Source organism: Argentina anserina, chromosome 5 (genome assembly GCF_933775445.1).
Source record: "Argentina anserina chromosome 5, drPotAnse1.1, whole genome shotgun sequence".
Taxonomy (NCBI): Eukaryota; Viridiplantae; Streptophyta; class Magnoliopsida; order Rosales; family Rosaceae; genus Argentina; species Argentina anserina.
The window spans coordinates 6,910,152-6,935,586 of NC_065876.1; the positions used below are offsets into that span (position 1 = coordinate 6,910,152).

The following is a 25,435-nucleotide window of genomic DNA, read 5'->3' on the forward strand; positions in this document are numbered from 1 at the left end:
GAACTCTCTCAGTCGCATCAGAGGATTCAAGGCTGTACTGTGTCAACCTAACCAGCTTTGGCTCCCACTCTGTTGAGAGGAATCCACACTAACGAATCCGTACTTCAGTTCGGTTTTCTGCACTGTAGGAAAAGTGAGCCATCATTTCATTGCCTGTGTTTTTCCACATTTCTATGATCCATTATCTTAGTTCAGTATCTACTCTACCATTATCTACTGCAGATGAGTGTCAGACACCATAGATATAATTTCCTTCGGAATAGAGTATCAGACACAACGATAGATAGATGATTTAATTTTAGAGCGGTAGATATCAGACACAAGGGATAGATGTGTTTCATAGTCATAACTTAAATTTTGCATAACAATTCAAGGCAATTGTGTTCCGCGGGCAGAAATCTCTTCCTTTTGGTCCCATATATGTGAAGGACAGATCACAAAAATACCATTCATACGTCTGATCAAATATTCAATGCCATAGGGAAAGATGCCCTCCTCACAGTCCTAGCAGCACACTAGCCCATGGCGTACTTCTGGGTCCAGCTCCTTGCGGTAGTCTCATACTTGTTCTTGTCGGTCTTGTACATATGGGCAATCTCTGGCACCAAAGGATCATCAGGATTTGGGTCTGTCAACAGTGAGCAAATCGAAAGCAATACCTGGAGAAAAAAAAAAGAGAAATGAATTACATATTTCAGTAATACAAATAAGATAGCAGCACACAGTTCTGTTTCCTTTTCAGTATATAATCCATTATCACACACTTGAACAACATGAAATTACACATTTTACCTTCGATATGGTCAGGGCAGGGCTCCACTGTTCCTTCAAAATGTCAAGGCATATGCTGCCATTGCTATTGATGTTTGGGTGAAACACCTTTGTCCTGAATGCAACCTGCATTAAATATAAACAAGTAGAACAGACATAAGAGAACTAAGACAAATCATGAGAGTGAGACATCAGGCAACAAAATACTTAAAACTTCATGCCAGATTGTTTTCTATTAGTATATTCAGTCAGCATAATTTTATGAAAGCAGAGAGTATGCAAAAGTCCAATTGTATAATTAATATATGAAATTTTTTAATGCCATTATAACTATCTATTCAAAATGGCTAAAAGTTGTACCATGTATGAATGGTAAAGTAAGCTCGAAAGAGCTCACCTTGAGTTATAATTTGATATAGCTTTACAAACCAAAAGATCATGGACTTAGCAACATATCTGGCTATAAATGAAGGCATGCAGAGAAGCTTCTATAGGAAACAAAGAGAATGGGAAGTACAGAAAGCAACGAAAAAAGGGAGTCCCAAGTAAACAAAACAACAATTTGAGATGAGCGAATAGGATGCTAGGATATACCTTTGGTGGCTTAAAGGGATAGTCTGGAGGAAAGTGTATGGTGACAAGAAACACTCCACCTGCATATGGACTGTCCGCAGGACCCATGATTGTCGCCTGCCAATGAAACATGTCTTCTGCAACTGGGCCTAAAGATATACGCAAAGGTAAAGAGAGTTACATAGAATACAGAACTATTATAAGAATCCTATCAGCAGTGTTTCATCGAGCATATTTCTCCGACATAGGAAAGGCAAGTAAGTCATTAAGTTGCCAATTACTTATTTACACGAAATAGTACAAAGTTTCATTAGACAATGCTAATGCTAGTCTTCATATCGTAGCAGTAAAGAATACAGCATTGTACGGTACATAACAGATGATACGGCAACAAAAGTGGCATTGAAACTTTACATCTAGTGCGTGGCAGCAAAGTAAACTCCTACAATTGACTCCATGGAGTAAGACAGTCGTGTAATGCAAACTTGAGTACAAGATCAAAACCAAAACAAAAACCCTTGAAAGAAAATGAACCCCTTCCTACCATAACCACTACGTCAAACAACAACCAACACATTATACTTCTTCAACAGCTGCAACCTCCCTCTTCCCGACTCCTTTTCAGTATCTAACAACTCACAGGAATTCATAACAACAAAATTCCCTTCCAAAATGTTGGCTCAGCACCAAGCTGACTTCCAACACCCGTAATGCCGCCTTATTCACCCAGAATGAGCACCACTCACATCCTTCTAGGCTATGCACATAACCATATACGAAAGAAAACAGTGGTCGTAACGGGATCCTCATGGACCATGCTAATGGGTCCCAAGATATTATGCATATCACCAATTTCAGTAGAAACCAGACCACCACCGGCCAAAGATACCACCTTTACCATCCTATAACATGTCAAATCACTCATAGCGTTCAACTGACGCGATTCAATCGAAACAACAAGCAAACACAAACCCTAGATAGATAGACAATTCGGACGCAAAAGACCACAGACCGAAACAAAAAAGCAAAATTGAGCTCAAATTCAGACCCAAAATCTCCATACAAACCGAGCAAAGACACAAACTTTAAGATCAATATCAACCAAAACAACCAATTCAAATCCAAAACACCCAGAAGCACACACAATAAAATCAGAAATCAAAAAACGAAAAAAGGAACAGATCGAGATTTGATACCAGCGCTGCAAGAGGTAGGAGGATCTTTCTGGAGATCCTTGAGCTCCTTCAAGATCCGCTTCGACGCCATCGATCACCTTCAAAAACCAAAACCAAAAAACGAAACCCTAGAATTGATCAACCCCCAAAAATCCAAAGCACGCTAAATAATATGATTCCCTTCTTCTCTAGCTGCAGAACAAAGCGAGAGAGAGAGCTGGGAGATTACCTGAAAGACCCTCCCGGTTTATTAAGGGGAGTTGGGTTTTTCGGTCTTTTCGCACCTCTCTTTTTGTTTCTGTGGAGGTGTGGGTGGTAGCTCCTCAACCACCACTCACGAATGAGTTTATATATCGCACGCAAACCTCATGGGGATAAAATCGTAATTTCCCGACGCATCATGTCCACATAAAAGCGTCCCCGATCAAGACGGGTCATTGCATGTAATTTGGTAAACGTTATTTTGGACCTCCGGTCACCGGAGGCTGCTCTTCATCCAAATAGTATGGTCTATTCGAGTGTTTGTTAGTACACGTATCTGTTCTACTTCTACATTCTGATGACCTTGGTTCCATGTTTAAGCTCTACAGGCCTTTGTACAGAACTGATGAGCAAATGTGTGTTTGCCCATAAAGAGATTAAGAAAGCACCAAAAGATAATGCCATTTGACCATGAATAATCACTAATACATTGATAAAAGTGTCCTAACTCTACCCTGAATGGAATCAATTAAGTTGATTAATTTTAAAAGACAAAAAAAATATCACAAACTTGTTCATCAACTGGAGCAAAGACATTTTGAGATAAAATGTAACTTCATGACCAGACGAGAAAAATGCCAAATAGCTCACTCTTGTGAGGCTGATTGTGGTGTTCCAACTACTGGAGGTGGTGTTGATGCGAGGGGTGTTGAGCTTTCTGATCTGTTTCCAGATGATGCACGATTGTCATTATCCATCCGCCGCACATTTTCGATCATCTTCACTACATCCGGCATCTTAGGTCTCTGATCCGGCATCCTTACCACACAGGACATAGCTATCTGCAACATCTCCACCATTTCTTCCTCTATGCCTGGATACCTCATCAGTTCTAAGTCAAATACTTCTGCTGTCCACTCCTCACGAACAACTGAATGAACCCACCTGACCAAGTGGACCATCTCATCACCTGCAGTAGTATGAATGGGGGATTTTCCGGTGAGGAGTTCAAGCAGCACAACCCCAAAGCTGTAGACATCAGCAGGCTGTGCTGCTTTCCGGGTGTCTGTCACTTCTGGAGCTCGATAACCAGCAGCACGGGAGACAGGTGGAGTCAGTGAACTCATTATAGTTGTCAGGCCAATATCAGAAACACAGCCATAATGTCCTGTATTGAGAAAGATGTTTGAGGCTTTTACGTTTCCATGGACAAGCTTCCCACCATTCTCTGTATGTATATGAGCGATTCCTCTGGCAGCTCCAATAGCTATTCTTAGTCGTGTATCCCAATCTAGAGGGATTCTATCTTCTCCTCTTCTACCTGAAAATGGAAAGAATGTTTAGCAGTGCAGTACAGGAAAGTGCAACTAAGAAATACCTATGAAAGTTGTACCACAAGATAAGTCAATGCTAAGATATACAACCACAATTTGTTTATTCATATGAACGCAAGGGTTTAAAGTTCCATGGTGAAGATAGATTGAGGGGTTCACAACAGATATTCACACCATCACACCTTTCAGGGAAATAATTTTTGTGCAGCACATGGTTAACAAACAAGCCTATTCTTAGCAGAGAAAAAACTAGTAAAATTGATTCAGTGTTTGACCATGTATGAGTCCCTTGATGTCCAAAAGATCAATTTTGTAAAGATTAAACATGTATCATCCTTGAGTCACCTGACTCCCCTCCTATTTCTTGGTAAAAGATAATGAAGTTTCATATAAGTCTCGGAAGAAAACAACATTTGTGTGGGTGCATATATACTCTGGTAAAGCTACTTTCCCTTGATGACCAAAGCAGTAGGGGGATGTATCACAAACTTCGTACGTGCTGGATAGAGAACTAGCATGTGGGTGCAAATTTCCCTTGATGATGAGCAAAGCATGTAGTAAACTATAATACTTAGTACTCTATTGGTACCTTTGAAATATTTTCATACATTTATCTGGACTTAAAAAAAAACAGTCCTTTATTGTTATTGCTCAAGTCATTGTTAACCTTCAAATTTCAAAATTTAAGTTTGAAATTGTAAAGCAGAAGAATATTAGCACTTTTAAGCAGAAAAGAAGGAAAGTAGATTCTACAAAATCTAGATCATGAACAAGGATCATATTAAGGTTTGGACCAGTAATACATCCAGAACCATGCAATACAGCTTTGAGCAGAGCCTCGTAACATTCCTAGTTCTTAAGTTTGTTTCAAGGGATTTCTATCACACTCTCATGACTGATCTAATAAGTAATAACTGAAGCCTCATAGAGTAGTACTAACTACTAACTAACTGAATTCTTTATAAGTTTTGCCTCTCCAATTAATACTTCCCCAAAGCAGCAAAGCTACAGCAATGTGTACGGATAAAGAGACAATCTCTATGATGCATACCAAACTAAAATTGCAGCAATAAGCTATTTGCGTTCAACTAAATTCAATAAAAAAAAGTTTCATCAATGAACGGAGACAGCAAACTTACCGTGTAACATAGCTGAGAAGCTCCCCTGAGCGTGGTAGTCATATACCATTAGCTTCTCATCTTTGGAATAATAGTACGCCTTGAGTTCAACCACATTTTCATGCTTGATATTGCCAACAATCTCCATATGCTGCTCAAAGTCCTTCTTCCCCACATTTACATCCTTCAACCTCTTCACCACCACAACCGTTCCATCCTCCAATATTGCCTTATAAGCTGTACCAAATGTCCCCTTTCCGAGTATTTCAGCTGAAGCCCTCAACAAATCCTCCAGATCAAATGCATAATGACAACCCTCAAAGAAAACCAGCCTATTATTCGCATCCTGATTCCTTGAAATCATCTTCTCTGGGGACATGTCCCCCTTCTGCAACTTCCCGGAAACCCCAGCCTCCCTTTTCCTTCTTAAGCAGACGACAAGTATCAGAGCTGCAAACGCCACAACGCCCAAAACAGCAGCAGCAATAATGATTGCCCGCAATGCAGTCTCACAAAGCTTCCCACCATTCCTAGATTTCTGAGAGGGTGGAACAACAGGAGGAACTTCAGCTGGAAAATTAGCGAAAGAAAGGTTGCTGTTACCCTCAAACACTGCCCTTGAAAACCTCTGTAACGATTTCGGCACACTCCCACTCAGATTATTGTTGGCCAAACTCAGCTGCTGCAGCCTAGGCACCTCAAGATCAGGAATTTCACCCGAAAGCGAGTTGTTGGCAAGATTCAAAGCCGAAAGTTGAGTCAGATTGGAAATCGACTCAGGAATGCTGCCATTGAAATGATTGCTGGCCAGATTAACTATGGTGAGGTTCTTCCAAGCAGAGAAGTCAGGCAATGGCCCAGAGAAGTTGTTGAACTGGACATACAAGAAGGACAAGTTCTTTAGATTGGAGAAATCAGAAGGGAACTGCCCATTAATCACATTGGATCTAAGGCTCAGAATCTGAAGCTCTGAAACTCTGCTCAGAGTATTGGGAGGTATCGGGCCGATCAATCCGATTCCGGGCAATCTGACGGCTATGACGTGGGCCTTATCTGCACTGCAAGTAACTCCAGTCCAGCGGTCACAGACAGGAGTGTTGCTATCCCAATTGAGAGAGCGAGAGTGGGGGTGGTTGTTCACAAAGTCAAGCAATGCTTGCTTATCTTCAACTGGGTCTGCATTTCCATGAATCCAGAAAACCAAACCCAGCAAGAAAAGCCAATGCACAATGCAAAGACCTTTCATTTTTTTCTTTTACCAAAAACAAAATACAGAACACTTCTTCAAGCAGAGAACGAGCTGTTTCTTCTGCAAGGCTTCACCTTTTTCATTGCTCTCTGGTTCTTCTAGGCTATGGAGAGGAACCAAAAAACAAATATAGACAACAACAAAAAAGAGAGTAAGTTCTGAGTACAAACAAAAGACAGAATGTAAAGGGAAACGAGAAAGAGGGAAAAATGATCAGATTCCAAGGTAATTGTCTGGAAAAAGTATAGGTGACTCTGAGAAACTCAAGCTGTAAAAAATGAAACAAAACAACTGAGCTTGCTGGTTGCAGACTTGCAGGCTTTAAATAATGTGTTTATAGTCAAAAAGCTACCTGTGTAAGTTGTGTTTTATAATGCATATTAAAGCAAAGTCACCAGAAACTGAGCTTCTCTTTTTGTTCTTTGTTTCTCCTTTCCAGTTTAAATTTTTTTAAAAAAAACACAACCCAATACCAGAAGTCCTACAAAGAAATTTTCAAATTCTTTAACTCAGTAATGAAAGCAAAACACCAAGTACCCAGAAAGCTCATCTTACCTAGCTAAAGACTCTTCCTTTCAGTTTTCCAGATCTGACTGACCCCCAAGAAAGTCCTGTGGATTATGGAGCCAACCCAAGTCCAGAAACCTGTACAGAACTCTGCCTCTGTGACCAAAACAATCCAAAGAACACACTATTCAGAAACAGAAGAAGAAGAAATGTGAAGCATTGAGCAAAGTACTTGTACAAAAGACACAAAAAGACTGTTTGGCACTGTGAGAGCAAAGTGGAAACGTACAAGTTATGATGCCCTTCTGAATGTGATACAACTCTGTAGCAAACGAAGTATCGAACTCGCCCTGTTTACGGTTTTAGAAGACACAAAAACCGACGCTGCTTTGTTTTTCCTCAGTAGAGTTTTGCCGTGAAAACGAGAACGAGGGCCTAATATGGCGGAAGAGGTGGGGGGACTGGAGGGGAGAGGGAGGTTTTAAGGAGGGTGAGGTCGTGACGGAACGCCGTTACTGGGATGGGGTTTTGGGGTTGGGACAGTGACGTGGTGGCCATTTAGTGGCGGGACATGTGGGGTTTGGTTATTAATTTTCTTGATAATGAGGGGCGAGGTTGGAACATGCTCTTTGTACTGCGCTGTCGTTTGGGAATCACGGTAACGACGAGGGTGTAGGATTGATATTGGCCGTTGATTTCGGACGCCCGGATGGGTGGGTGGGTATGGATCGTTGGATTGGATGACGGTGGTGTTTGACCTTTTTCTGTGTAATAATGGGTTTAATTAAGGAGATTAGTTATGGGTTGTTAGACACCTTAACCCTATTAGTTAATGTGCCCTAGATTGAAAATCAAAGTAAAAGTGAATCTGATTGTTCTGATATGCTACATTTAGTAGTTAGATCTCATCAGATATGGTTACATACAATAGACTAAAGAAATTTTTTTTAATTTATCAAAGAGTAGCTAATCCCAATAAAATTGAAAATTTTGAGGTTTTCATTTCTTCATTTTCCAATCCAACAACTTGGTTTTTATTTTTATTTTTTAATTTACAAGATAACACGTTGTAAAACATAATAAAGATAAATATTACATCATTTTAATCTAAATCGTCCGTAGAATGACAAAAATTAACTACATTTTAGAAATTGTTATGTAAACACATAATTTTGCAATGCTATTCGACTGTAATACTACTATACCAACTTAAAACCTCTCTCTAGCATTCCTCTAACATACAGACAATGAAGATTAAGTTGAGCCATAAACACGAGTTTCTCTTTTGTCTTGACTCTCAACTTTCAACCCCTTATCAAATTTCTAAGACACATCCCAATCATGTGTTATACTCCATGAGTAATTTTATTTTGTTATCGTGTGTATAAAACAATCAACTCGTACATGGTGCAAGATATAATTTATTTGTTCTGAATTGGTGATACTCCATTTACACAACTTGGGATTTTGCTTCTTTTGCTTAATGGAGTCGGAGAGATGATAGAAGTAGTTAAACCACAAACACGGACAAACAAGAACTATAAACCCTAAATTACAGTCTCCTTTGGAAAATTTCACCAGATTTCGAAAGTAATTGGCAGATTATTCCTACTCTAATCATAACCAGAAAAGATAAGCAAAGTCAAAACTACAGAAATCTTCTAACAACCTCTTATTTTTTTCACAGAATTGGTCAATTGAGTCTTATAACTTATAAGTCAATGCACTCACTATGGTTTGTTTTCAACCAGCTAAGCTTCCATTACCCAAAATTCCAAAAGCCTCTTCTAAGCGTTGGTCCCATTTTATCACACTTCAATCATAACTACATAATGATTAATTACATTACATTAAATCTATATCCACCATCACTATGACCAGCATCAAATCTTGGTATTAAAAAAGAAGCTGAAAATTTAATCTGAAAAGCATATAGGTAACTCTTCCCCTTGAAAACATCAAGCGCCAAGGAGAAAAAACCAGTACAGATCGACTTCAGTCTCTCTCTATCTTCCTGCTCTCTCTTGCTCTTATTCATTTGTTTTCATGCTCATTTCTCTTTTCATTGATTCCCACAGCGTATATTAGTTGGAATAGTTATATAGTAAGTTAAACACAGATCATTATTCGATGACCTAATCTAGGTTGGTAACAGTATAATAATGTGCACATGCAGATCCATATAGTATATATAGTACGAAAATTTTGGTTTTGAATTTTCTACTCTTGGAGGAACACAACCACCCTTGTCTTAATCCATGTCTCTTTAAACTTTTATAGCTTCAACCAACTATGAACTACCATCTCTTTTTCAATAACAAATGCTTCAAGGCTCCATTGGCCATTGTTAGTGTCCATACTGGGTTGGTGCAAAATGCTTAGTACTCTGTGGTTCAATTTTAAAGCTTAGCTATATCTAGTGTGGTGAGCACCCAGATCAGTCAATGAAAATTATGCACCAAGATATGCATAGTGTCCAAGAGCTTCACTCTAATTTATTTGCAGGCCCTTTTATGCTTTAATAGGAGAATCCAATTATTAAAGCAAATTGGGTGCATGTAGTAACTGGAAGTTTGCAAATATGATCCAGTGGTACCTTAACCTTTTGTTGCTGCTTTCATTATTGGGTTGCATACCTTTTTGCAGTGTTGGGATTGGATGAAGATACAGATCATATGCTGTGTCTAATTCATGTTTAGCCTTTTGATTTACTAAATCTGGCTTCATATGTTTTGGATTGGGAACATTTATGGATAAGAATACTCCTATATATCTCCTTCAGCAAGCATAACTGTTAGACTGAGACACTAGCTTCAGCTTTATTGGATTAGGTTGAGAGATATTTGACGTCTTCTAAGACTCATATAAGTTCTAGATCGAATGCACTAATAACTTGAACACTCGTCAACGTATAACTATTTATTTGGTCTAACCTGGTATATAGATCAGAGGCCTGGAATTTCCTTGTTTTTTTAAACTTAAGAAAAATAACATTTATAAGAGATTATGATTGAAACGATAGAAAATTGAAACCCTTAATCCATATGGGTCTTTTAGCTCATTTAAGAGAAACTGAGCTATTCGCCTATTTGCATATCGAACCAACCGAAACTAAATCAAGCAATGCATGCATGTAAGTAGCATTGTTTAAGTTGCTGCTCTTGTTGTGGCAAGTGATCGAGGTGAAGAAGAAATTGCCCAAGGGCATGCATTAAGGGAGTGGAGGGTGTTCTAATCAATGAATATGTATGTATTTGCTTTTGGAGTTCACTGAAACTGGACATGATCACTGTGTGCATATAGTATTTGGTCTGAATCGATTAGGTACTTGACTGAACTTTACAGAGAAAATAACTGTGGCGTTTTGTTAGAAGAAAGACAAATTTAACCTTGTTTTCTAGCAACTTGAGTGACCGATGCCAAGACTATCAAAAATCACTTATGAAGTAGTCTATTATTGCTCATTATGGTCGTGTCTAAAGAAAGTTTGGGATTATCATGTTTTATAAACTTAACAAACCAGATGGTAAATTGGTAATAGCTGGATATTGAAACCGAAACACCATACAAAAGAAGAAGAGTGTATATATGAGTTTCAGGGAGTGACCTCATGGTTTTGTTCTCCTTGAAAGTTGAAACCCCAACTTAATTTTCTCATTGATTTAGGAGTGAAGTGAGTTGTTGAGGATGCTTCTCATGGTCCCTCCTTATCCCCAGACTAACACATCAAGGTTGTTGTCATCTTCATGGGGATGTTGGAGCACATGCATGTTTCTGCATATTGTCCTCTTGCAGCTATTCTGATTCAATTCCAGTGGTAAGTTATATGAATCACAAGGTGTCTATTGTGCAATGTCATCGCAATTTTGGAGGTTGGTTTTGGTTTCTTGTTTCTTTCTTTCACAACTCCTGTTAAAAGACCATCCTGACAATCTCTAGATTATCATGATATTTCATTAACCAAATTCTTGACGAGCATAAGTAATGCATCGTCAGTTTCGCAACAGAACCTTCATGTGGTGAGGCATTGAACTTGTAATGGAAGAGAACAGAAAAACCAGTGGGAGATCTACTTATGTAATAAATAACCTGATCATAGGTATCAACAATCAGAGTGGCGCAGCGGAAGCGTGGTGGGCCCATAACCCACAGGTCCCTAGATCGAAACTAGGCTCTGATAATATTCTTTTTATTTTATTTTTTAAATCTGATATTTAAGTTTTAATCCTCTAATTGCTTGGGGTAATTCGAGTTCAAGAAGCAATAACATGAATACTTAAATTACTGCCTCTGCAGTTCAAATGTACACTTCCAATAAGTAGGAAATATCACCAGTGATAGCTTACAATGGGGGAGAAACTAAAAACATCTCCCACTTCTTGCTGAATACATAGATAGCAACTTAGCAAGCATCACAAATTAAAAAAGAAGGTGATCATGCTCTTATTCACCTTCTTATAGCCAAATCTTAACATGAAGTTATATGCCCCTTTGCACTTGTTTTGTGATTCTTCTGTTATTGAGTGTGGTGTCTGCAGAAAACCCTCTCATGCCAGGTTTAAGAGGGTCCAGCAATTTGATCATTAACTTGAAGGCACTACAGAGAGCTCCAATCGGCCGGTCCATTCCTCACCCGGCTTCAAGGTAATCGGCTTCTCAACTGCTGCTCCATCAACACAAAGCATCTGCTTGTACTCTTCATCTCCAAGATCAACTATGGATTTGGATTTCTTGTCCCAGGGGTTCCATACCACTAAGAACAGGTACAGTTGAAGAACACAACACTCATTAGTCAATTGAAGTGGCTGTTTCAAGTATTTTAGTGCCAACAAAACTTCCTAAAACTAGTGTGAAGTTAAGGAGAAAGAGAAGGTCGCAAACTAGGGAAGCTAAAAGTTATTGATAACACTTCCTGAAACTGAAGCCAATGGTATGAATCTTACCAACGTCTGGAAGTCCCTCCTTTCGTACAACAAATGTCCTCTTTTTTTCATGATCAAAAACAGCTATTGCACCTGAAGAACTAAGGTAAGCTCGGTCCACCTGTTTGAGAATGAACAACTTTAGAAGAGGACCATTTGGCTTCACTGACAAGTAGACAAGGTTTTGGAAAGCATGATTTACCTCTGATTCAAATGTCAAGGCATCCCCTTGTTCTGTAAACCGCTCCTTTTCACATAGATTATCTAGGTAGTCAAGAGTCTCCAGGCCCTCAATCCTCACTTCACTGTCAGTTCAGATCATACTAATTCATTTCTCAAACTATGCAAAACTTAAAATCACTCTACTACCTATTCATTGGCAGACACAAGGTAGACAAGGCTCATGCTGTACTTCAGTCTAAAATCGAAATTAACTGAAAGTAGGGTTACTACTTACTCCTTTCTAATTAGACTGGTATCTGACACTGATCATGTTGTGATCGATCTGTATAGCTTTTGTTTCTGACCTACTTGACATATATGTCACAAAGCAAAGTAGTGATTAACATTCCTATGTTCTAATATTTCAGATTTCTCCTTTCTTTGTTTGTGACATGTAAAAGAAATATTTTGACTGCAAGAGATTAGTTAGTAGCTACATGGGATAGAGATTTAAAACCAGAATCACATGGATATAAATCACATTGTATAGAACTTTAAACCAACAGTTCTCATTCTGGTGTAATTTTGTGGACACAAGGCCAACTGTGGTCTACCATCTACCAGATCTACACGGAAGGGAAAAGATAATATAACTAGCACTATAGCTAGTTCTGGCTTTTGGTTTGCTTATAAGTTCTAAACTCCTAATAATGTACCTGATATCAGAAATGGAGAAATATGTATGATAGGCAATTGAAAAACTGAAAGGCTTGCAATTGATGTTCCTGATTCGTGATATCAGGGTTAGATGCCCTTCTGCTGCCAATGACACCCTAAGACGAAACTCGAAGCTGAAAAACATTATTCAAATCATCTTTTCAGAAAGAACACGTATCTCTGAAATTTATAAAGCATATGTCATGCTATCATACTATGATGCTTTCAAGATTCAAACTCAAACCTATGTGGCCAAATCTTCAAATCATCCTCGGATGGTTTGAGTAGCAAGTCAGTGTAGGCCTTGCCATTAGGATCAAAAGGACTTAGGGGTGGAGGTTCATTGTCGATTACCCAAATCCTGTTCCTAGCAAATCCATTCTGCTCCAATGATCCATTTCCAAACTAATGTACAAATTACATGAACCTATGAGCCGGAGTTACCAAAATTTCCTATGCTATAATCTGCACTGGAATTTAAAAGCAGATGTTTGCACATTACTTACCTGTGGAAAACAGATTGGAATTCCTCCTCTCACTGCTTTTGGTGGCTTAAAGATTGCCTGTTTATACATGAATAGGGGATTTTTACAGAATTAATCATTTAATCTCTCTAAATTACAACACGAAAATAGACTCCTATTGCTCATGTTCTGTGTGAAACACAAATTACACAATATAAGGGCAACAATGAAAAGTTTAAAGATCTTTACCTTACTACTAATGAACAACAATTCTTCGCCACGCTCGCTCCTCCAGGACAAAACCTGGCCTCCATGTAAGCTAACCTGGATTGAATTCACATAAAAAAAAAATCAAAATGCATCTAAACGTCAAAAGAACAGAGAGGTCAAAGAGTGTAGTTTACCTTGGCAGAAGCTCCTCGAGGACTTTGTAGGAGAACTTGATCGATTCCATTCTTGTCTTTTGTAACTTCAACTAGTGCTGGTCGAGAATGACTCATATTTCAAATTTTCAACCAAAACAGCAAGGACATCAATTTGAATAAACAAGAAGAAGAAAGAGGAAGCTCTCTTCCTATCTTTCTCAACTCAAAACAAGACCTTGAAGGCTTGGAAATGGCTTCAGATAAAAGTAGTATACAAGTTGAGCAGGGCACTCAATCAAACAGTTGAGGATCACAGAACTTTTCCTGTGACACCAAACCAATCTTCCCGTGAACTTGAAAACCAATCCCAACCACCAATTCAACTAACTCGATCAATGATGTTTCTTCAGCAACAAGCTCACCAACAAACACAGACCAAGAAACCTCAAATAAATTAATGCAGAACCCAACTCCAGCTTTCAAACAGATTCAACTTTTGATGATGAAGAAAATCAGTAACAAAGCTCAAATCTTTGTGCAGTCAAATGCCCAAAAACGTGAAAGAGATTCCAAACTTTGGACCAAACAGTCCAAAAACTCCCAAAATGGCGGTTTCAAACTAGAAAACAAAAGGGTATTTATGATTGAAACAGTTCTTTGTCGAACCAAAAAGGAAGAAAACTTGGAACAAGTAGAAATGAGGTTGACAAATGACAAGACCTTTTCCTGACGTAAGAATCATATGAATCTGCATTTGAATCACCAAATGAAATTAGAAAGAAAAAGATTAAGGGTCAGAAATTAGACATAGATTGAAGAATTCATGACTAATAAGAAATTAGTGCCACTTGCACAAGGAAGCTTAAAATGTTAAGAATTAAAACCTATTTTTATGTGTAATTTACGTATAAGACATAGCAACCAGCTAGCCATGAAGAATATGAAAAAGTGCTGTGTTTCCACACGTGATATAGACAACTCTGAACTCTGAAGTAACAAACGTGCAACCCTCGTTAACAGAATTAACTACCCATTTGAAATTTAAAAATTATAAAAATTAAAATAAAATAGTTCCATTTGAAGTTTCCCATTTCTTCGTAAATGAGCAAATGGTTTCATATGAGAGAAATACGCCTGAAGCATGTCGTATACTCTTGCTAATAGTTGGGCAATCTTTGTTTTGTACTTTCGAGTTTTGACTTGTAAGCTGCCATTTTAAAATAAAAACGAGGCCTACTTCGAGGAACTTTGAATTGAAAGCCACCCATAAATCTAAATGGGATTTCAGTAGTCTTAAATATGATTAGGAGGAAATGGAGGACTTAGGTGCAATGAAGTACCAAGAGTTCTTTCAACAAGGCAGCTCTTTGGTGGCTTTGCTTCAAGTTGCACTTCAGACTTTTTCAATTACCACATCCTTTTCAACTAGCACCTATTTTTGAACGAGCAACTAAAAGTTAGAGAAAGTCACCAACAAGCCAAACACCCAATTTCATGTCGCACCGGGCAAATACTACTCTTATACAAGTTGTAATAAGCCTGCAATTACTTGTCTCCATCATATAAAGAAGGTACCAGAAACCCCCTTCCTCATATCATACCAGGCAATCAGGCATGCTGTTTTACCAAGTCATTTTCCTAATGTAGAACCAACTTGAAGAAGGAACTATAACTCCCCTTCCTCAAATCATACCAGGCATGCAGTTTAACAAGTCAATTTCCTAATGTATAACCAGCTTTAGCATCGATGATTCACAATAGCAAGGCTTGATCAGTGTAAAACAGAATGAGACTAACAGCAGCACAAATCTAAGAGTGATAAAGAAGTGGTATAAGAGGTGAACACAACAAAGCCGTTCTTTCTTGAGACGAAGTAGAAATTTCATTTCATTTATCCCATAGCCACAACATAGTGATACAGTTGTTATGACTTTGCACTTATCATCTACCAAATCTTCGAAGCCTCAGGCTTATTACTTTTCATTTTAAAGATATTATATATTTAAGCATGAAGATTTGAAATTCGCCAAAAAAGACTAAACAACTTGAAGGCTTACGTTTTTCATAACTCAAGTAAAACAAGTATGTTTTCAGATTTACATATATCTTGCTACTTTTCAACCCTACCTAGTCCTCTGGTTCATAGATGCCATTCTCTGCCTAGCCTATCAGTGCAGGTATTCCAGGAAATCCTATAATGAAAGAAGGCTGAATGCCGTTGTCACTGTCCAGCTACGAAATTCCAGTTTGCAGCCTGCTAGCTGCAAGTGGAAATAAAGTTAACTTGACATTTAGTTTATGGTGAAGACCAAAATATTTAGCCAGGTGTCAGCGTATGCCGGCAGCGAATACCGCCTTCTGATCATCCTCCAGCAACAGTATCAGACCTAGAGCTTAAATCCAATAACTGATTGAGCCGGGTAACTGTATCAGAGATAGAAGTTTCATGTGTCTCACAATCCAGCTGAGCATTGCTGCTGAAAGAACCCAAACTGCTAAGTATGTCCTTAGCATCATTTGGGAGAGTAACGACACCTTCAGTCTTCGGGGAAGCAATCTCTCCTTCATGCACTACCAAGGCATTCTTCAGCTCCTCCTGCTCCAGAAAACTCATGTCAGACCAAACTCCAATTGATATAAACATTGCTTCAGTTTTCAGACTAGGATGGTCATGGATCAAATCAGCTTTAATTCATTTTACATGTCATCTTAGCTGAGTACTATCTGTTAGACTGAACATGATTCTTGCCTGTATTGAAAAAAGTTTCTAGTTTCCTACACCCAATTACACTCAAGTCATGGGCAATCAAAAGTAACTTAACAAAATAATTCATCTCGGAGATAAGTCAACTATGCATGCAAGATAAGGTAAATGAAATCTGGGATCAGCATCCAAACAAAGTCCCCAAGCGACAAGATTCTGAGTAGAATATGCTAGTAGTATCCAGTGGCCATTAGTTACGCATATGCATGCCCCAAAGCTGACCCCAGTTATGGATTCCGAAAATGCTACCATCCATACGGATATCTATAATGTGTTCATGACTTTGATCTCTAAACCAGTGAACGACCCTATATTTAGGTATGGTGTTAACATATATACTCCATGTATGATAGATGGTCAATATCACAAAAAGTTTGAGAACAGATCAAGGGCTAAAGCATCAGCATGTAGCAAACAATCAATGAAGAATTACCTTTAATTTAATGCAGCATTTTCAACCCTCAGTATTTCTGCTTCCAGTTTCAATTTATCTAGTTCAGATTTAAGGTCCATCTGTTCTGTGCTTAAACAATCACAACTTTTCAGCAGCTCCTCATATTCAGCCTGCTTCCTCATCCTAGACCTCCTTGCAGACTCTCTGTTAGCCTGTTTTCGTTTCTCTCGTTTCAACCGCTTTTCATCCTGAGGAAACAAATATGTATAATCACTAGTGTTTATAATAATAGAATACTTCTATTAGAAACCATTGCATCCATAATCAGTTCAAACTGATTAGTTACTCAAAACTCAAGAATATAACACTGTTTGAGCAAATAACTGTCCAGCAGAACCTTAAGATGGGCTCTGTTTCACAGCTAATTCGGGCCCACAAATTTGAGAGAATTCCAAATCCAAATTCTTTCATCAATCCTGTGATTCAATTCAAACCGCTGAATTTTGTTCAAAAGAAACAAATAGAAAGTATCAAGGCCGCAATCTTTTAAATGATGGTCTAACTTCAATTTCAATACAAGTTCCTACGCATAAGATTGCAAAAAATGTGAGTATTACTGACAACAAAACACAAAATATCAGCATACCAGAACCATGGCATCAGAAGGCAATCTTTCTCCAGAAGAGAGAGATGAAAAAGCTGTGCGAGTTCCGATGTTCTCATAGGAAGAACCAATAGGCACTTGCAAAGGATCAGTAAAAGTTGTGAAATTCCTAACCCCTTCAGCGTTTGGATGGACCTGATGATGGACTTGCACATCATTACCAACCCTGTGCCTACGTCTCTGCTTCATCCTTTCAATGACACCAGAATTGTGCTGCCATTTTATGGTGACTGTATTAATAAGAAATTTGTGTTATCATCTAGTCCTTCTTTGACATCAGACTACACAGCCATGGTTTCGTATCTTGAGGCTAGAGGAGTGGCATTTTGGAGACCAAAAGATAAGTAATGGACTATTATATCATTAACGGAGTCATCATGGTGCATCGATGATAGCTTTCTACAAAGAACAATTTTATGTGGCGGAAAGATTCGGTTCAGGCACTCTTTGTTTGTGACATTGATGATCACAAAGCAAAAGCAAGGGCCTTAGCTCCGAAGATGCTTTGTTTCTATTTCATGGTGGAAAGAAATTGGAGCAATCGTACTTGGTGGAAATGTGGAGCAGCGGGGGACTTGCTAGTTGGTCTCCGATACTCCGAAGAGTGTTACAAAAACACAGTTGGGTTTAGGGTTTCAAGGTGCCATTTAATACCGAAGATTGGACGGAAGTAACGAATTTGGGTGATGATAGTTCTTCTTTCTCGAGGTCAGAGTCAGACTACCTTAGATGTAAGGCTAATTGCATATACTTCACGACTGATCAACTGGGTACACAACAATATGGTGCATATAGCATGAAAGATAGACAAGTCGAGCCAGTCCTACACAAGTTTGTTTGTTCCGTGAAACCATATATATGGATTCAGCCGAGTTTTTGAGGAGCATCCCTTCCCTTGCAACCATTGATCAAGCAGCATGAAGCCACATTTCAAGTTGCTAGCTACATATTGCCTTCACTTATCCAAAATTAATGCTTATTAACTTGCTGCAACTGGAATATATCCTGAATTCTGGGCTTCCTTTATAGTTTGTGTTTCCCATCCAACATAAAAGATAGAAAAGGAGGTACTTGCAGGCTTGCAGCTTACTACACTGCTAAGAGATCATAGCCTAGCTTAAGGGTCGGCAATGGGCCGGACCCACTACCACCGGACTCGGACCAGGCTTTAATGATTTTTTTTCAATTTTTCAGGCCGAATCGGGCCGGACATATTAATAAAATCGAACCCCACAGACTACCCACGAGCCCAGGCCTTACGTACTATTTGTACTATTTGTTTGTGCCCAGCTCACAATCCTAGTCACATGAAAAAAGAACCTGCCAAATTCTGTGCTAAGCTGCACCGGTTCAATTTGTAGCATGCTCAGATCGTATTAATCAGACTCTCAGTACTTGACCATAACCAGATCTAGGCACATGGTATATCCCACCAACAAATCTGACCACCAGTCCCCAATGACTTCAAGGTTATATTACAATACCAACAGCAGGCTGAAAAATGTAGTCGATGTGTGTTATAAGGTGGTAGAGGAGAGAAAATAATCAATACGCTATAACCTGTACAATATATCAGAATATCATACAAACCATAAGAATCCCAACTCTTTGAATATAGCATATCAATTTAACATCACTCTTCAATCTAATTTTCAGCAGAAAACAAAACCAAAACCGTCTGTTCTGCCACGATCAAAGGGAGATCATCCAAGGCAATGTTGTAAGCAATTGGCCTTCCCTTCCTTATCTGCTGTAGTAATACTTTTGAGGCCAGTTAGATCAAGCAGTTGGACATAATAGCTCCTGACATGAGACTCGTTTTAATAAGAACATCACCAAACTCATCATCAATATTAATACTGTATACCACAGTGAGGACTGAGGAGAAAGAAACAACCAGCTTGAATAGGTTTTAAAGTACCAACCACCAAGTATTTATTTGTCCCTGGCTTCTCATTTTGAAAGATCCTTAGTTTTCTGTTCATTATGATAGAAGTACTACCGCTATGTCATTACCTTACCTTTCGTAGAAATTGACAAGTAATGACTGCTTAAGGAAATAAACTGCTATTTTACTTACTTGGATAGGATTAGAAGTGTTATAGTATGTAATAGTCCACTACATTTTGAAGAGGAACACCAGTTATTTTCCAATTGAGCAAGTATTCATTTAGACGCGCTATTCTCATCCCAACTCTCTCATCAACTATTACCACATTAATGTCTTCAGTATTCTCATTTAAACTATGTAATTCATTATTACCAGTAGATTTCTTCACTCCATTCTGTATATCTTAATGTAAAATCTGTGCGCAAAATGTTGGAATAGAGATGGGAAAAAAACAGAAGACCTGTTTTGAGGAGAAAGTCCATTGATCAGTGTGCTCTATGTCTAATATGCCACAATACACCATGTATCCAGCAGTCACATCATCGAGAGCAATTGTTCAAAGAATTAAGAGACCTGCAGACCAACAGAAGGCTGTCAAGTGAATCCCACAACGGCACCATGGGTTTTATCAACTGACCTATGAATGTTATACATTTCACCAGAAACCATGCCCAAGGCTTTCAATTGTATACGGTGGACACGTATAGGGTTCAAATTAGAACTAACAAGCTACATGTTGTTCTGCAAAGTTCCGTTGGTAAAGCCGTGGAAAAGGAATATGAAAAACAATATCTCTGAAGTTAATTTATTGTGATGCTACGATTTCTAAGGCACAAAATGAATAGTTTAGAGGACAAGCACCTATCCCATAATTTTATTTTCTCAAAAGTTCAAACCACAACTAATTACTACAATGTGCACACTGATGAATGGAAGGATTCAGGGACAACACTCCTCGATTATCATACAAACACAGTATATTCTTTCTTTCTAGCAGATCAAACTAGTGATATGCAGGTAAAAGTAGTGTTACAAAAACACAGTAGGATTACATACCAATTTCACCTTGATCTTGAATTCTTGACATAGAACTCAGCACTCTGGTAGTCGACAGCACATATAAAGAAAGATTTCATCTTCACGAACAACTCCACTTGAACATCCTGTGAGATAAAAGAAAAGGACAGAAGGAAAACGAAAGAAGAAGCACTGTGTTATGACTGTTATCCAACATCATCTGCTCCTTCAATGTCCGGCAATACTTTTAAACATATTGACTAACAGTACACATGAGAGAGCTCCTCCCCTTATCATTGATGACAAATTTCGAAGCCAAAATACTAGGTATGGAGGTGTAGATTTACTTACTTGACTGCAAACAATAAATCCTTGTATGTGTGTATAAATATAATTATAAAGCCAGTATAAGGTAGATTAGGCTCATAAGTTTCTACTATTGCTATAAGAAAATCTGGTAGTTTTCAGAGTATAGTCATTTATGTATGGTTCATTAAAAGTTTTTTATCCCAATCTGACATCACTACTCTAAATCTAAGATTGTTAAAAAGGATCCATCAAATGGCTGAACATATGAGTACAATGTAGTCTTTGGTCTGCCCTTTCATCGTTGATTTTCCAGTCCCCACTGTGTCTATAATTTTGGCTGCACACTACATACTTACGCGTAGACAAATCGTTGTCACAAGTCTGAAACATCTCCTCCAATTACAGATTGCCTTCCTCATTTGCCACCTGATCATATTTTACATTTATTAACACAACCACATGGGAAAAATACTGTAACATGACAACAGCAAAGAAGCATGCAGAGACTTCACCTGAGGTGTGCTGAAGTTGGTGAAAGTGTCAGGTCCACGCAGCAGGACGGCTGCTTTGTCGTACACCATAGCTGCATCCTCAGCCGTATCAAATGTACCCAACCAGAGTCGTCTTCCACTATGAGGCTCTCTAATCTCGGCTGCCCATTTTCCCCAGGGTCTCTGCCTCACTCCTAGGAACTTGTTCTTGTTTGCCCGTGCCTTTGCACCACAGAACTTCTTCCAGGTTATCTGCGCCTTCAACATTTGGCAAGTAGCTGGAAGTCCAGATTTTCCGCCCATCTTCTTCTGCCACATCCTTGTTGTCCTGCTCCTCCAAACACCACTATCATTTTTGTTGGGGGACGACTCAATCATAATCTCATTGATGAACTTCTTGACTCGGTGACAAGTGGCCAAGGGCTCAGCCTCTTCATCACTGGAGGACTCTGTTGCATCACCATCCGTGACAGATATCCGTACAAATCTCGGCTTGATCAACTTGGCGTCCATCTGAGTATGCCGATCTACCTAGTAGGTGAAATTCATATAGTATGGTGTTTGAGCATCAATATCATCTATATAATATGTAAAGAGGATATCTTATATGAACCAAAAATAACAGAAGGAAACTCTTACTTTAGTGGTTCCATCCCCATCAATCAAACCGCCGATACTATGTTCGAAACTGCATGTGTTAAGCCATACCTTATTTGGTTAGTTTACTAAAACCATCATAGAACTAATTGCAAACTACTGAATTGTGCATTCTACTCAACTCACCTCTTTGATGCCTCAAAGACTAGGTTTCCAGGATCACTCTTGAGACCATCATCTAGAACTGGTACTGCACAACCGTGGAATCCCTTTTTTAACTTTAACTTGACCTTTAACTTTTTTGTTAGATCTTGGCCCAAATTGTCCAATTTTTCAGAAAGCTTTTCATGTGCTTGAAGAAAGCTGCATATGATAGTACGCTTAAAATCAGTTTCATTGCACTTAGTGACAAAAACACAAATTAACAGAACACTTGAAACGCTTTTCCTGTGGAAATCTGCATGTATTATAAGATCAAAAACTTCAGTTTGGTTACATTTCGAACTAACTGCTGTGGTGGGAATAGACTCAACTTGGATTCTAGACTCTAACTTGGAAAGGCAAAAACCAAGCTAAGCAAAGGAAAACAGAATAATCACTTGATGGTCCAAGGACCATCTTCATATCATTATCCTTGTGACTATCCAATCCACCTCCCGTACACTCCAACATTTTAGTTTGCTTTCCCGGAGTTTGGAGAAAACTTTGACTGATCATAAAATTAACATTTAGTATGATTATAATAGCTTCCAGCGGCAGACCTATGTTAGGGTCTGATGGGCCCAGACCCTTACCAGTTTTGTACAGCTTCCCTAATTATCAAATCTACGTAAACTATAAATGAACCCCTCCTATATTAAATTTTCCTTCCTGTTTAAATACGATGCTTGAAATCTTATTAAATCCTGTTGTATCAGGCTTATAATTAATATTTTTTAGCAAGTATTAAACATTGAATATCCGGCAAGACCTTGAATATAGTTATAAAAAGACATTATCTACTGTTAGTTTAAACATATATGTAACTACTGCTAGTTTATTCATTCATATAAACATATACTTCAATTTTAGGTATTCGAATCATTGAATGAGGAGAAAAAACATCCCCCCCCCCCCCCAACAAAGAAAGGGAAATAAATAAATAAATATAATCTTGGGCCCACCATACACTATTAGAGTTGTCCAAATGAGGGAAAGAAAGAGAAAAAAAGAAGTGAAGATATGAGCAACATCTAATTCACATAATAACTTTAGCTCCAGATACCTCTTTGATGCCTTAAGGACAGGGTGTGTGGCATCATCATTGGAGCTGTCCAATCCAACTGGTACTGCACGCCCATCTAGGCCCGTACTGTCCAATATTTTGCCATGCTTTTCCGGCGCTTGAAGAGAACTGCCCCTGTTCATGAGATCCAACATTTAGCATCATTACAATTGACGGCCACAATGAGGTGGAAGGAAAAAAAAAAGATGAAGAGAATGTTAGAGCGGGCAGAGGTAAATATAATGAATTAAGATCCACACACCTATTTGATGCTTCAAGGACTACCTGCCTAGCATCATCCTTGGAACTCTCATATCCCAGTGCTCGCATTTCCATTCGCTTTAACTTGAACTTTAACCTATTTGTTACATCTTGGCCCAAATTAACAAATGGTCTGCAAAGCTTTCCCTGTGCTTGAAAAATGGACCTGCTTGTGAGATCAAAATTTGCTTGGTTACGTTTAGGGACAACATCAGAGAACCAACTAGAAACTGCAGAGTGGCTAATAATCATATACGAATTCTCTAGCTCCATAAGACTCGCATACCTCTTTGATGACCCAAGGACTACATGCCCAGCATCACCCTTAGGACTCCCATATCCAACTGGTAATGTGTTCCCATTGATCACCTTTAACTTCTTGATTACTTCTTGTCCCATGTTCTCTGATATTTAACTGTCACAAACTGCAGTCACAGTCGAGTTAATATTCAATCACTCTTCACAGCTGCATACATAGAATGTAATTATAACAACCTGGATCTCTAAACTAAAACAAAACCAGTTTTACTAGCTATTCTTTTAAAAATGTACTAAAATAAAAGAAGAAGATCACTGTAAAACAGAAGGTAACATATTGACAATCAACTTAAGAAAGTCTTCTCAAAAGAAAAATCATTTGTCACTTTACAAACAGAGTACTTTTCTTTTGCATAAAACAATGAAAGTACGACAGATATTGCAATATAGTTTCAATTACAAGGAAGAAAATACTCCGACTACAAGTAAAAAAAAAACACAAGTATTGGTTCTTTTACAAAAGAAGATCTCCCTGTCAACTTGACTCAGCCCAGACTCTTCTGAAAGTTATCTATAATGACGTGCAATCCCAACAATGAGTAGTGAACAAAAACATGCTCAGTGAATGACTCAAATGAGGAAACTAAAATAATGTTTCTCACCCAAGTAAAAACAAGGTTTCCAGGGAACCCGTTCGTAGCACACATTGTCCCAAAATCTGTCCGAATGACTCACATGCATATAAAGCTCACCGAAGAGCAAATGCGTACTCACTTCAGACGACGACAACACCATGATCATACAGTAGCAATAATATGCTTGTGCAATCTTTCTATGAATCAGATGCCATTGTAACCCACACATCACAAATTGAAAGGCCACCTCAAGCTGGCCAACTAAATACATACGAGAATCGCCATCGCAAAACCAGTTAATTAACTGAACTGGGCTACCTGGTGCCCATTATTCATGCGCTCCAATAACACAAGAGTCGTAATGTTTCAATCCAAAACTATTTATCACACTGTTTTCAGCTATACCTTTCAATCAAATAGCTTGGTAACAAATCGACCATTGAAACATGGTCCTCTGCCCATAAATTTACTTTACAACAGTGCTAAATTAAGGAAAGCATCGAATTACTTGTCCAAGTAGAAACAGGCCGAATCCCTCAAACACAATCCTAAATAATAAGTAGCAGGAAAGCAAGACAAGGTTCACCGTAATTTCTTATTCTTATGAGACTGAGCAAAGCACACAAAAACTTTAAGGTGGAACCAAGAACCATCGACCCATAATATCTCACCATCGGAACAGTATAGTTTACCACTCGCATCATTGAGGGAAAATACAGACAAGAACTCGAACAAGTGAATTGAATCAACCCCAAGAATACAGACAAGAATTCTAATGTCGTAGCAGTAAATAACTAGAAGAAAACAAACATAGAGTCACTCACCCAAGGACAGAACCATCCGAGGGCCAAGCCCTTTCACTTCAACTAACCCCTCTTTGCCTTTCCACAGAACTCAACCCGATCTCGCTCACGAGAACCCAAACTCTACAGCTCACCTCTGTTTTCTCCTCCTACCTCCTTCCTTCATTTTTCTTTTTCCTCTCTACTTTCTTCTCTTCTCCTTTCCTTTTTCTCCCTCCACCGTCCTCTTCCCCAAAACCAAAACCAAAACTAAAACTATCCTTATCTCTTAATTGTTTAATAAGACCAGATTTTAGAAACAAAAAAATTAAAATTAAATATATATGCATGTATACAAATATAACCCAAAGTGAATGTAAAAGTGTACGAAAGAATTGGAAAATTAAGGTCATCTCCGATTAAAAATGCTAAAACAGCTGTAGGGTATAGTTAAATTATTTATTAATGTGACATTAATCATTTTAATATTATGATTATATTTTTAGCCATAAATTATATTTTAGAATTTTATATTAAATTCTTATTTAAA

At 38.4% G+C, this 25,435-nt stretch overlaps 4 protein-coding genes across 9 annotated transcripts; all 4 read right to left on the reverse strand.

Annotated features, from left to right (window-relative positions):
• Positions 1–267: 267 nt before the first annotated feature.
• Positions 268–2,836, reverse strand: LOC126795170 (ubiquitin-conjugating enzyme E2 10). Of its 2 annotated transcripts, XM_050522006.1 has the most exons (5): positions 2,749–2,836; positions 2,541–2,617; positions 1,366–1,493; positions 793–897; positions 268–659 (listed from the first exon to the last, which is right to left on the reverse strand). In XM_050522006.1, the coding sequence occupies exons 2-5, from the start codon at positions 2,608–2,610 to the stop codon at positions 516–518; spliced, it is 447 nt and encodes a 148-aa protein (XP_050377963.1). In that variant the 5' UTR covers positions 2,611–2,617; positions 2,749–2,836; the 3' UTR covers positions 268–515. The 2 variants fall into 2 exon arrangements, with proteins under 2 accessions (XP_050377963.1, XP_050377964.1); XM_050522007.1 differs by lacking the exon at positions 2,749–2,836 and having other exon boundaries at positions 2,541–2,710.
• Positions 2,837–3,165: 329 nt separating this feature from the next.
• On the reverse strand, positions 3,166–7,360 carry LOC126795164 (probable inactive receptor kinase At4g23740). Of its 2 annotated transcripts, XM_050521998.1 has the most exons (4): positions 7,218–7,360; positions 6,977–7,084; positions 5,194–6,524; positions 3,166–4,041 (listed from the first exon to the last, which is right to left on the reverse strand). In XM_050521998.1, the coding sequence occupies exons 3-4, from the start codon at positions 6,416–6,418 to the stop codon at positions 3,368–3,370; spliced, it is 1,899 nt and encodes a 632-aa protein (XP_050377955.1). In that variant the 5' UTR covers positions 6,419–6,524; positions 6,977–7,084; positions 7,218–7,360; the 3' UTR covers positions 3,166–3,367. The 2 variants fall into 2 exon arrangements, with proteins under 2 accessions (XP_050377955.1, XP_050377956.1); XM_050521999.1 differs by lacking the exons at positions 6,977–7,084; positions 7,218–7,360 and having other exon boundaries at positions 5,194–6,611.
• A 3,832-nt stretch (positions 7,361–11,192) lies between these two features.
• LOC126795168 (putative glucose-6-phosphate 1-epimerase) lies at positions 11,193–14,282 on the reverse strand. Its single transcript, XM_050522004.1, has 8 exons — positions 13,598–14,282; positions 13,443–13,517; positions 13,236–13,292; positions 12,974–13,134; positions 12,729–12,863; positions 12,053–12,155; positions 11,872–11,971; positions 11,193–11,681 (listed from the first exon to the last, which is right to left on the reverse strand). The coding sequence occupies exons 1-8, from the start codon at positions 13,691–13,693 to the stop codon at positions 11,512–11,514; spliced, it is 897 nt and encodes a 298-aa protein (XP_050377961.1). The 5' UTR covers positions 13,694–14,282; the 3' UTR covers positions 11,193–11,511.
• A 4,629-nt stretch (positions 14,283–18,911) lies between these two features.
• On the reverse strand, positions 18,912–25,147 carry LOC126795165 (uncharacterized). 4 transcript variants are annotated; one of them, XR_007672240.1, is made up of 10 exons: positions 24,928–25,147; positions 23,497–23,635; positions 23,212–23,376; positions 22,950–23,084; positions 21,872–22,048; positions 21,728–21,776; positions 21,110–21,619; positions 20,954–21,023; positions 20,328–20,434; positions 18,913–19,844 (listed from the first exon to the last, which is right to left on the reverse strand). XR_007672240.1 is itself a non-coding variant. In XM_050522000.1 (8 exons), the coding sequence occupies exons 2-8, from the start codon at positions 23,607–23,609 to the stop codon at positions 20,997–20,999; spliced, it is 1,176 nt and encodes a 391-aa protein (XP_050377957.1). In that variant the 5' UTR covers positions 23,610–23,635; positions 24,928–25,146; the 3' UTR covers positions 20,470–20,996. The 4 variants fall into 4 exon arrangements, 1 of the variants encoding a protein (XP_050377957.1); XR_007672239.1 differs by having other exon boundaries at positions 18,914–19,844; positions 20,864–21,023; positions 24,928–25,146; XR_007672241.1 differs by lacking the exon at positions 24,928–25,147 and having other exon boundaries at positions 18,912–19,844; positions 20,864–21,023; positions 23,212–23,357; positions 23,497–23,636.
• Positions 25,148–25,435: the final 288 nt, after the last annotated feature.